At 49.2% G+C, this 12,804-nt stretch overlaps 1 protein-coding gene across 1 annotated transcript; it reads left to right on the forward strand.

The window, feature by feature from the left end:
* Positions 1-10,762: 10,762 nt before the first annotated feature.
* On the forward strand, positions 10,763-12,506 carry LOC119448841 (solute carrier family 22 member 8). The gene is made up of 2 exons (XM_037712053.1): positions 10,763-12,044; positions 12,190-12,506. Exons 1-2 carry the CDS (start codon positions 10,763-10,765, stop codon positions 12,504-12,506), a joined length of 1,599 nt encoding a protein of 532 aa, XP_037567981.1.
* Positions 12,507-12,804: the final 298 nt, after the last annotated feature.

A 12,804-nucleotide genomic window follows, 5' to 3' on the forward strand; every position in this document is an offset into this window, starting at 1 on the left:
TGTCCAAGTTTATACAGCTGATAAAACTACCTTGAGTCGACCCCATCCATGGCTGCTTCGCGTACTACTCAGGGTTCCCCTACGGGAAGATGGTGTAATTTTTTTGGCTTCCACTGCTGGCATGAGTGTTCTGCGCACACGTTAGGTTTCTTACTGAGCAGCTGTGAGAATACCAGGCCGTGGTGAAGGTAAAATTTCGTACCCTTTCTCTGGACGCTGATAAACGCCGACGGCTTCCCTTCAGTCTTATCTCGTGCTACACCTTGGCGCGAAACCTGTAACACCGCTGGTACTAGCCCTTCTATCGCTGGTAGAGTGCGCGATTAGCCCAGAGATCATTGAGTGGCGCCTTGTCACGTGTGACATCAGTGAGGGGACTCAGCTGCCGCGCCGCGCGTGCACTCGCTACGTGAAGGCAAGTTTCCGGCGTCAGCCTACCTTCTCTGCTCGAGTTTTACAGCAAAGCTGTGTATCTCTACCTCCCAATGGGTCTGTCATGTCCGTAGGCAAAAACTCTGGAGGCGCGCGCTGCGCGCTCTGCTGGGTTCCTTGCAGCAACAGCAGATGGCACTCGCATCCGTGGCAGCGACAGCGACGGCCCTGCGGAGTAAAGAAAAAAAATAAAAGCCAGAAAGCTCGCCTTCACGCAATGCGTTAACCGTAAGCGTTTCCCGGTAAAGATTATGGTTGCATAGGCTGCGTTTGCCGGCAAGTGGGAACTGTAGCATACGAAGCAGGGAGTGACGTAACTATACTTTCTTATGTTAACGAAGAAACCCCCTAGCAACTATTTGGTAGTTCGACAGTGCTTTGGTAAGGCCATGTATTGACCCTTTTCACGGAGCAGTTTGTTCTCTAAAAACGAGATGGCGCTTTCAGCGGCCCGCCATCTCAGCGAAAGCGCACGAATACGAAGTCATTATAGTCCGTGCGATCAGCTGTCGGAAATACAACTGAGTTTTCGCTCACGCACTGTGCTCCATTCATGCTGCAAAATGTGGAGCGGCGGATTGAAGACGTCTGCCGTAGTTGGCTGCAAAAATAGTGATTGGCATATTAAGGAATGGAATGAATATGTGTGTCCATGGTTCACGGACCGTTGCTACATATATACGGACAGCCTCTGTTGTCGGCCTTTCTCAATGTACGACTTTCCTTGCGGATAATAAAAATTCCTTTCTCACAAAAATTCGCAAAAGTTCATGTCAGCCATTGTTTCGCTAAACTCCAAAGATTCAACCCCGGAACGTCGGCAAGAGTGAGTACCGCTCGTTAAACAATGACAAATGGAGTAGCGCCGCTTCCTTACATAGTAAGTTTCGCGCACGTTACCTACGTACATCTACCCCAACTGGCACGCAAACTTACGTACACTCTATCACCAACGTATTAAGAATATGTGAACGGGCGCACACTTGAATCAATGAGCCAAAGCATGGTTATCAACGACTACACCGACAGCGCACGAATGGTCGAAGCTGAATGTTTCGCGACGGTCCACAGGAGTAAGCGAGTTACTAGCGATAGTACATCTTTGCTACAAGCTATTGTTACGGATGATCGATGTTTATTTACAGATGAAGACCAGGATGGATGAGAGGTCGCCATGATGTCGCCACCGAAATGTAGCCGTGGCTGCCACTGAGCTCTTCCTTCTCCTCTTCTCCTATCTTCTTCTCTTGGCCACGTTACAATCCCCCTTTCGCAGACGAAGCCCACTGGGAGAGTCACTGTTCCGTGGCGGGGTAGTAGCGCTTAAGGCGTGCAACAAGAGCAAGCTGGGTTTTCTTGGAACGCCTATCTGTAGACAAAACTCGTGCAACCACGTAAGTTAGGTCACCCAGACGATCTAGAACAACGAACGGGCCCACTTAATGTGACAAGAACTTGCTGCAAAAGCCACGCTTGCGTTGTGGGGTCCATAGCAACACTAGGTCACCTTTTTCAAAATAAATGGCTTGATGGGAATCATCGTACCGATCCTTCGAGCGCTTTTGCGATCCCAATGTGCGGACGCGTGGCAAGTGTCTTGGCGACTGACTCCTCAGCGTCCAGAGAAAATGGCAGAATCGTGTCGAGGAAGCTCCGCGGCGATCGAGCATAAAGCAGATAATAAGGGCTGTAATTGGTTGTCTCATGCTACGCAGTGTTGTAGGCGTATGTTACGAATGGCCACACATCATCCCAGTTCTTGTGGTGTAAGGACACATACGTGGATAGCATGTTCGTCAAGGTTCGATTCGTGCGTTCAACACAACCGCCGGTTTGCGGACGGTACGGCGTTGAGTGGCGAAATTGTGTTCCACATAGCCGTAGCAGCTCTTCAACAGCGTCGGCCATGAATTGAAGACCGCGATCGCTTATGATCACGCGAGGTGGGCCACGGCGTAGGACGACATAACGCAACAAGAAAGCTGCGACGCAAACAGCGGTAGATGACGGTACTGCTGCGGTCTCTGTGTAGCGTGACAGATGGTCTACACAAACGATGATCCATCGATACAAAGAACTGAACAGCTACCTTCCAAGCCTTGTGTGGAGCAAGGACAAATCTATTGCAACTGAGCACACCCGCTAGCGGTTAAGTAGAAAATATTTAGATAGTTACCGGGAACGATGAACTTCACTGAGTCAGAAACGTGACAAGCCGCTGCTTCTAAGTATGTGCCACATAAAGAACGAAGAGCAATACACACTGCTCCTGATGCAATTCCTAAGCGGGAAGCTTGGATATCATGAATACATTTTTAGTCAAAAAAGCACCATATACGCTGCTCGCGCCGTTTGGACAAAGCTGAATGAGCTTCGAAAGCGCTTTTACGTGTCCTCTGAAGCTGTGCGCAAAGCTTCGTGTCGACCACCAGTCAGCGTCTACGATATCTCCCGAAACAGAGGTTTCCTGAGCCGCACCGGGCGTCGTGTACATCCATTGTAAACACGGAGGCAACGGAGGCAGCTGAGGCAAGCAATGGACGCGTCACCACGTTATCAAACATGGCAGCGCCCACGGGATCGCAACGAAAAGGGTCTGTAGTGAGGACTCCTGAAAAGCAGCGTACATACGAGGCGTGGCGAAAGTGTGGTTAAGTGCACTTCTCTTCTCTCAGATTTACTCTTTATAGGTAGCGGTGCAAGCCAAGTGGCAGACCGTTGAAACGTCTTGTACCCCTGACACACGGGCAAAAGTAAAGCCCTTTGCCGGAAACCCCTTTTGTTAATCCAAAGGACCCTTTGCAGAAAGGAGTTGCACCGATGACACACGGCATCGCACTAACTTCTTTAGGTGGATCTTCAGATGAACGCAAAAAAAAAGGTTGTTTGTTAAAGCAGCAAGAGAGAAAACATTTACAAAAAACAGCGCATGTAGATTACATTTAGTGACTGTAGAACCTAAAACCATTTTTCTTTTCATTTTTTGATGATATAATGCACATATTCGGAATTCAACATGACTGCGCTAGCGACGTGGTGCGCGCGTTTGAGAGTATAGCTAGAGTAAATCTTCACTGTTCGACAAATCACATTACCACAAAAATTTAATCATTTTCCAAGGTAAAAAAAAAAAATACTTACGGCGCGCCGTAGTTATGTAACAGGTTTTCTTCTATTGATGAGTTGTGCACGCTGTATGCGAGAGTACACCTTTCCGCTCGAAAAGTAGATGCCCGATCTTCTTTCCCGCAAAGGAACTTTGCCGGGAGGGATCGAGATACTCCTTTGTCGTGTGCACGGTGTAAGAACATTCCTTATATTCCCAGACTGCTGTAGGAAAATCCTCAATTTTCTTCTCTATGTTGTTTGCGATCTCTGTTATTTGCTCGTCATTCATTTTTAAAAATTCTGAGGTTATTGGTTCATGTTCTGCGCTAGTATCTCGCCAAAAATTTAATGCTAAACGTCTATGATCGCTTCCCAGGCTATTTTTTTCTATTTTCGTCTATTATCATTTGGTCTAGTTGTTCGTAGACCATTTCTGAGAGTAAGGCGTAGTCGATACATGACTGCCTGTTTCCGCATTGCCACGTTACCTGTCCATGACACTTGTTCTCCCTGTTAACTACTATAAGGTTCTGTTCATCACACAGATCCAGCACTAGAGAGCCGTTGTAATCAGTATATCCGTCTAAATCGTCCATGTGTGCGTTCATATCTCCCACTAATATCACCTGGCCCGATTTACTGAACTCATTAATATCGCTTCTAATGCAATCAACCAATTCCTTATTTTTTCTCTGCTATCACTACCTGTCCAAAGGTAAGCTACTCCAAGCCACGTCTTTTTACCTTACCATGTGCCACTAATCCATAAATGCTCTTTACATGTCTCGTTTACCCTTTGCCACTTCAGACCTCACCTAATTAGTACGACTACGCCTCCGCCTTTCCTTGACCCGGTCATTCTGTTGCACCCTTCCCATACAATATTGTCAATAACAGGCGGCTGCTCCAAATCTCTTAGATGCGTTTCGGTCAAGGCGTACACGCTAATCGCTTCATCATTCAGCTGCGTTTGAATTTCCAGGCATTTTTCCTGCTTGCGACCACCCTGCATGTTTATGTAGCAAATTTTAGCTTCTCTATTCTTATCCTTTCTGCGTCTTTTCTTGACTCCTGGTCGTCTAATTCTGCCCTTTACTGGTGTTTCGCTACGTTCAATACTTAATCCTGCTTCCTGATTGCCTGGGGCCCGCCTAAAAAAGCTACAGCTCGCGCTGCGAATCGACGTCCGACCGGTGTTGCTACCCTTTCGCTAAAATGTATCCCGTCAACCACAAAAGCGTCTTCGCGGCCTGCTCGGTGCACTTCTCGGTTGATGTCAATGACCGTAGAATTCATTGCTTTAGCTAGAGTCCCAATTTCGCTGTTTACTGCGAGAATTGCCCTTTCAATTTCATAGCCCTGCCTTCAACCTCTGGCACCGTGCACAGCCGCGATTTGCACTTCCTTTGAAACATTCCGCAGGTCGGTGACCCCTTTGGCCATTTGCTTTGTGATCCCTGCTCCTCGTCCGTGCAGTACATCAATCACTCCGCCCATTATCACCACTAGGTGTCTCTCCTCCATTGTGTCCCACATGCGTTCCTTGGCCTTCGCTATCACCTCTCTAATCGGCTTTCCCGGAAGCGCGCTAACCTGGACTCGTTCGCCTGCACCTACCCTCTCTGTTATCGCCGGTTCTACTCTACGCATGTTGGAATCCCCAACAAAGACTACTCGACGCTATCCTTCCCCCTCACCGCCGAAAGCTGCCCCCGGGGTCACAAAGCCCTCCCCTCCTGTCTTAACCTTGCCCTTGCCCACGGTGTAAGAATAAGGAGAGGTGCTGACACTCTCCCCCCAACGCGCGCGAAAGCGCCGCTCGCTCGCGTCCAGATTATGTTCGGCTTGGTTGCAGCTGGTTCGGCGCCGTCGTAGAGGGCGCTGCGGTATGCGGTCTCAGCCTCGGCGGCAAGGCGCGTGCTGCCGCTGCTTCGTCTTCCTGCTTGCATATGCGGTTGCGCTGTTTTGAAGGCACGATTTTTGTTCGCGTTCGTTTCATGAGCTTGTGCTTGGGTATTGTCGCCACGGGCCCTCGACGAAGGTGGCAGCGGCCTTCTGAGGGGCGTTTGAAATGGCTAGAAAGTGCTTCGTTCCGAACTGCAATTCTGGATACCTGACTTGCGCGGAGCGTGTGCCTTTATTCAAAGCGCCGTCCGACAGCGGTCGTCTAGAGCAGTGGCGCCGTGCAAATCTGAGGGCAGACCGAACTCTAACGCCTACCGACCATGTCTGAATCAGCCATTTTTCAGAGGATACGATATCGATGGCATATTGTCACGACGTCGAAAGCTCGAGGGACAAACGAAACGCACTTGTCGGCAGAGGCAGTAACAAGAACGGACGGTTTTAAAATAGCGCGCGCTAGTCACTGCTTCTTCTTCTTCTTGCTATGTTTTTCATAAGTGCCGATGTGTCTTATGCCATCGTCATCGCCGCGCTAGACACGTGGCAATATTACGCAGAGCGCTCGATAGAAGGATTCCCAACTTATTTCCAAACTGTCCAAAGAACCTCACACGGTCAAATAAACCTCGAAAGCCGCTGCGGAAGAGAGAACCTCCTGTGTGCCGCAGTAGTTTGTGCAAATTTTGCTGCATGTAAAAGATATATACTGGATGGTTTACTATCATGCACCAAGATTGGAAAATATGTAAATGTCACGTAGCTGGACAGAACCAAGGTAATGTTGTCTGCCGTCGCTTGGAGATACTCAGATTATTTTTATTCCGCTTAATTGCATAATTATTTTCATAATTGATTGATCAACTCTTTTAATGCTATAATTAGATAAAGGTTTGTGAAAAATGCGGAGACGAACTTACCGTAAACCAGATATTAATATCATGCACGAAACTCGAAACACTGAGAAAAAAATATTTTACTTTGTTTTACAATGAACACATTCCTTTTCATCCATCATTAATTTTAGGCGAAGACGCACTAGTAAATATGGCATACGTTTTTAGCTTCTTAAGGGAAGCAGGTGTCCTCGAAAAACTATGAATCTGACCCTGCGCTTCATTTCACATTATGATACTCCTCATTCACCTTCTCTTCTCCGAGAAGACTGAGGTTTTTTTAATTTGTTGGGATCCGGGGAGTCCTTGCCCAGACAAGGACTGTTGATCAGGTGACCCAACTGTCGAAAAGAAATTTTACCTTGTGGTTGGCGCATGATAGCCTTAGTTGCTTATGCGCCATTAAACACAACACAGCAATTGGATAAAAAGTATGAACGAGAGAATTGTACAGCAGCGTGGAAAACTCCCAATATAACTTTCTGTTGCTCAATACGTGATACATAAAAGTATTTTCCGAGCGCGAACGAAACCCGCGAATACAGCAATATTGCCGCGCGACTGGCCGCTCGAGGCACTTTGCGTGTATTCGTGAGCTTCTTTCATGCTCGGAAAAACACTTCTACGTAGCGCGTATTGAGCAATACAAAGCTGTATCGGGAGTCCTTCATGTTGCTCTACAATTTTCTCATTGACACTTTTAATCTAATTATAATAATTGAGAAGATCAATAAATACGACTAATGATCTAATTAGGCGGAATGTAAAAAATAACCGAGTATCTCCAAGGGACGGCAACAACATTACTTTGGTTCTGTCCAGCTACGTGACATTTGCATATTTTGAAATATTTGTGCACCCTGTAAAATACTGCTGTTTTCTGTGCAGATGTGTGCCTTATTTTCAAATTTGTTCCATCCTGGCTACTGTTTTTTTTTTAATGCGCGCGCGGTGTATATTACACGCTTGCATGTTTTTATGCAACATTTTTCAATTGTGCGAGTGTATGAGAGCGTAAGCTTCTAGGATGGTTATCCCCTATTAAAATTATCGAGCTGCTTCATGCAGAATTTTTGCGTATTGTGTCCTTGAAAAAAAAGGGTCTATGGGATTATTGATTGGTGGGTGTAAGTATATTTGTGGACAGGCTGTAGCATGCATTGTCAAATACGCTTACATTGGCACATTCTCATATGCAATTTAAGAAAAAAGAAAGTCACCTCTTTTTTTTTGATCTTGCAAGAGCCACTCAGTCCTCAATGGACGAAAGCCCAATGAATAATATACACGGTCTATGTTAAGTGGAATTGGAATAAAAAAGGCATTTGCTCAGGTGTCATCAGTAAACTGTGGTAGTGATGCTCTAATTCAAGATAGACGCCTGCCTTCGTCCCGCCTAATAAATTCCCATTTGAAAGAGTTTTTACATAGCGGATGTGCATTCTCATCTTACGTTCTAGCCATGAACAACCACTTTGCTCTAGTGCATTGCATATCGGAAGCTTGCGCCGTTTCATTTCTTAATTTATATCGCGGCCACATTGAATTCGCGCAACGATGGTTGAACGGTTTTCTGAGTGTGAATGGAAACAGCGATAAGCATGAAATACATTTTCTGGTGCAGTCACTATTTTCTTCTGATCGAGGGGTAGCACGTGGGCTAACGCTTTTAATTTATTTTTATGCTTGGATGAACGGCTAGACCGGACGAAACAAATTGCGCGCGCGAGGGTAACTTCAGTGGGCTTTGAGTGCTGCCCGATTGATCCGTGTTCACGTCATGCACGCCCTACACAAGGAACCTTCATGTTAGCGAAGCCTGGTACACTTATCACTTTAACGTGAAATAACGATTTTTTTTCGCGCTTTGAGACTTACTCACTCCACTATGAACGAAAATTTAGCGGAGGCAGAGGAATGGCAAGCCGCCGGCGCCGCTAAGCTGGGACCGCTGGCCGCGGCGCCCTCTATCTGCTCGCAGCAGAGCTACTCGGTGCGCCCGCGCGCGACCGAACATAATCTGGACGCTCGCTCGCGCGCAGTGTCAACACCTAAATATTCTTCCACCGTGCCCTTGCCTTTGTTCTCTTCCGCGGCTGCGTCAGTGGTATCCCCCTCGTGACTATCACTGACGGTTCCGGGTTCGGCTCTCTGCCCTCGCATCGGAGCCAGTTCCATTCACGGAGCTCGCCTCGATGGGTTCACCATTGCTTTGCTGAATGGTGGCCCTCAGCTGCATCTCTACGTTAACTAGCTTTTCTTCTACCTCCTCCCTCTGTTTCTGCTCACTTTTAAGTTCTTTTTCAAGCTTTCCAACCCGCTTAGCTAGCTTATCTTTCTCTTGCTCGAGACGGTCTAGCCGCGACCCTAGCACACACATCCTACAGATAAAATCGGCACCATTCGCTTCGCGTGCAGACTTAAACCGCGTTTCTTCCAGCGCGTAGGAACGCTCGCACTCAGAACAACGCACGCGTGGGTTTCCCCGAGTACCAACCATCATCTCGTACTAACAAGGCGTGGATGTGACAAAAAGAAAAAAAAAAAGAAAACAATTTGTTACCTACTTTTACCTAAGAGAGAAGACAAAGAAAGTGAAAAAGCATGAAAATTATTTATAAATATTGCTTGGCTAGGCTAACCCTCCTACAAAAAACAAAACAAAGAGGAGCTATAAAATAAGAAATCTTATCTCTTTGGCACGCTGCTCCTGCTGCGCTGAAACGGCATCTCAACTCGACACGTCCGCTCCCGTCGGCTTCACATCGCTCCGGAGCGGCGCGCCCCCTTGCGGCGCCGGCTGAAAGTTGCATCGCTCCAAAGAGCTTGTACATGGTACAATCTGTAAATTTTCGCATTTTCGCATTTTCAATGCGCTCCGAGATTTTCCCTAAGTGTGAAACAGACTGTACATCATTCCAAAGCACGCTTGAATCTCCGGGGTTTGAAACTGAAATATCCGGGGTTTCGCGGAGAACGGATACCACCGACGATGAGCGGGCCGCGGACGCCAAGCGTAAGCGTGCTGCCCACCAGGACCGCGAGGCGGAAAGAAATGCAAACCATCCATGTGGCCCCGATCCCGCAAGATTGGAACGTTTCCCCCGAGCAACGGTCAGTCACCAGATACACAGCTTCACTGGTCATCCACCTTCACAGAGTGGAATGGCATTGATTGTTTTGCCAAATAAATAACGAAGAGCATTACACACTGATCCTCCTGATTTAATTCATAAGCGAAAGGTTTGGCGAGCTTGAAATACATTTCTAGCGCCGCTTGTAGTACAAACATTGTATACGCTGATCGTACGTCATCAGGGTGTCGCGGTCCGTGCATGTGACAGTCCTTGAGTGAGCGTTTACCCGGGAGGACGGGAGTTGGTTCAGGATTTGCGTCATGCGAAGGGGAGAAATGCTTCACATTGACTTAGATAATAATCGAAGTTCGTTTATGCCGTCCTTTATTTTTGTTCTGAGGACATTTATTTGATACAAGTCTGATCGGTCAGTCGCGCGTTTCCTCAGTTTTGTTGTCCTACAATTCGTGTATTTTTTCCCAAACCATTCGAGTCTTGCTATATGGTGGTTTTGGCACTTAAAACCCCATAACACGTTCACTGCGTCGTGGGTCACCGGTGGGTCATGGCCTGTGCTCCACCTATGCGGCGGTGAAGTTGCGTGTATTTATCTGCTTGCGGCTGCGATAACCTTATGACATTTGAACGCAGAGGTATGATTTTTGTTGCATGAGGATACACACGCCCAGAAGAATACTTGTCATGATGGTAAAGGCTATGAACCAGCGATGACCCACGACGCACTCAATAAAAATGTTCTTGTGCTGTGTGCGGCGTGACCCACCGGTGACCCACGCGCGAGAGCTCTCCATCTTGTGCTGCTATCTGAAGTTCGAAATTGCAACTAATGTATATTGTCTATTGCATTGGACGTGAGGTGGCGCGATCGTTTCTAAGGAGCCGAGTGGGGGCACGTTCCTCAATTGTTGCGCGCTCTTTTCCCGCAGTTTTTGAAATACATGCCGTTGGACTAAGTGTATGCGTTGTTCCTGCTGCCCCAAAACTTTTCAGCGCGTCTAATGGAACCTCATGCTGTGAATGACACATGACTCAGAACTCTTTGTCTCCCTTATCGTTTATCCCGAAATTTATCCCGGCGCAAGCTACAGGTAAGTCAACCTCACGCTGACCTTCCTGCCCAATTTATTAAATAAATTTCTCTCCTCTCACTCAAAGTCAAATGCGTTCAGCTCATTATTAGCATATACCCAGCACAAGCACGAGGTGGTCTCAAGCTCTGAAGAAGAAGAAGAAGGCTGCCGTGCGCTCTATATCTGCAACGCCAAGGGTTGAGGCTACAACGACAACGTCAAGAGCGTAGTACAGCTATCGGGGAAGACGAGAATTATGATCTCGCGGCGGAGGCTCGCCGGCGTCGATCTGGTGTCTAGCGAGTGCTTCGACTGCGTAGAGCTGTTCGGCCACGGCTTCTTCCAGCGCTGGATATTCTTCCTCACGGTAGTCTCCATGTGCGCGTTGCACTGCCACACGCTCGTCTTTCGCCTCATCTCCAGCGACGTCGACCATTGGTGCAAGCGCCCAGACATCCCGGGGCTTTCAGCGGCCACCTGGAGGAACGTTGCCATCCCACTGGGACCCGATGGGCACCGCAGCCACTGCACCGTCTACGTGCACCCAGGCGACGCCAACGACACGAGGATCACATTGTGCTACAGCTGGGACTACGATCCCGAGAGGGAGCGGTGCTCCATCGTGAGCCACTGGGACATGGTGTGTGACAGGCGGGTGCTCAAGAACCTGGCGCAAGCTGTCTATGTCGCCGGCTCGCTGGTCTTCATGAGCTGCGCTGGCTACGTGGCCGACAACATTGGCCGAATGCCCGTTATTTTTTCGGCAGTGGCGATCTTGGCCATGGCCACGCTTGGTGGCTGCTCCGCCAGAACGTACGCCACATTCCTCGTCTCGCGGTTCCTCAACTCGGGCTGCGCCGCCACAGTTGCGGTGCTTTCGTGCACGCTGCTCTTCGAAGTGTCCACGCACAAGAACCGGAGCATGCATGTGTCCGCCGCCGTCACGGCGGGCATGATACTCGCCGAGCTATGGTTCGCGCTGGCGCGCCTGCTGCGACTGGCTGACTGGATCCTGCAGCAAATCTTCATGCTCTCGCCTACGGTGCTGACACTGTTCGCTTTCTCGGCGGTGCACGAGTCGCCGCGCTGGCACGTGGCCCGCAAGGATATGCTCCGCGCAGAGATGGTCGTGGTGAGCGCTGCCAAGGAGAACCACTTTTCCCTGGACGCCACGTTCTCTGTGCTGAACAGGCTCAAGGCCGAGGTCGCCCGCAACGAAGCGCGCCTCCAGCTCGACCGAGACGCGAACGTTGCCAAAACGAGGAGGCTACAGCGTTGCGTGTTCGTCATGTTCGGCTCGTACTTCTCGGCCGCGTTCACTATGTTCACAATTCTCCAGCTCGAGTCGTCGGTGTCATCCACTGCTGGTGCCTGGTACGACAGTGTCTCCAACGCCTCCAATACGGTGGCTTTTGCGCTCCTATACACAGCATTGGCGGCATTCCGCGGGGTGCCGGCGCGACGCCTGCTGGTCGGTGCCTTGGCCGTGCTGGGTGTCTCTGTGTGTGTGACCAGCTTGAGCTACGCGACTGGCGCACGTGCTGCTGGCCGAGCTGTCGTTCCTCGTGTCCAAATCGGTCGCGTACGTGGTCAACGTGCTTGTGCTTACCAGTTCCTTGGACGTGTGCCCCACGACGGTCCGGTGCACGACGATATGCCTGTGTTTCGGCTGTGGTCGCGTAGGAGCGGTGTGCGCCGCTCTGCTCTCCGCACTGCGAAGGTCGGGGCGCGAAGACTTGCTCTTTGCCCTGGCTGGACTCGTGGTTTTCGCGGCACTGTTGGCCCAGCTGTTCTTGCCCCTGCCGGCCGATCATCTGACTCAGCCGCAAGCCTTCGTCACGATTCCAAAAGGAATGGACTACATGAAGCAGACACTCGATCCGCCGGTTCCTCAGCGTAAGCCTCAGCGTAAGGCTTCGGTTTTCCAGCGTAAGCCTTCGGAAATCCCGGCGCGGTCAAAAGCCGGAAGCTTTGATTCCAACCCCAGTGAAATTCCATAAGTTTGCTCACCCTGTTCTCAATGCAGGGCCTATTTTTTTGTTGCCATATTCGCCTAGATTTCCATGGCGATGCTCATGCCATTGAGTGTATTGACTGTTTCAAAACATTTACTAGATCCGAGTAATACACGTTATGTGAAGCTGAATGCACGTTATCACTATAATACACACCTGCATTCCTCGTCCCTTTAGGCGTGCGAATTCACATTACGCCTACTTCGGCGATAATATATCATGAACGTGCCGAGTAGTGACTCGCCACGATTTCTCGTTTTGCGATGACAATGTATTCCTGAAA

This window comes from Dermacentor silvarum, chromosome 4 (assembly GCF_013339745.2).
Source record: "Dermacentor silvarum isolate Dsil-2018 chromosome 4, BIME_Dsil_1.4, whole genome shotgun sequence".
Classification (NCBI taxonomy): domain Eukaryota; kingdom Metazoa; phylum Arthropoda; class Arachnida; order Ixodida; family Ixodidae; genus Dermacentor; species Dermacentor silvarum.

What these genes read in the sequence shown, in the direction of transcription:
- LOC119448841 (XM_037712053.1), top strand. Translation starts at nt 10,763, where the DNA reads ATGATCTCGCGGCGGAGGCTCGCCGGCGTCGATCTGGTGTCTAGCGAG. An exon ending in GAGCTACGCGACTGGCGCAC is followed by an intron (nt 12,045 to 12,189) that starts GTGCTGCTGGCC and finishes GTGGTCGCGTAG; the next exon opens with GAGCGGTGTGCGCCGCTCTG.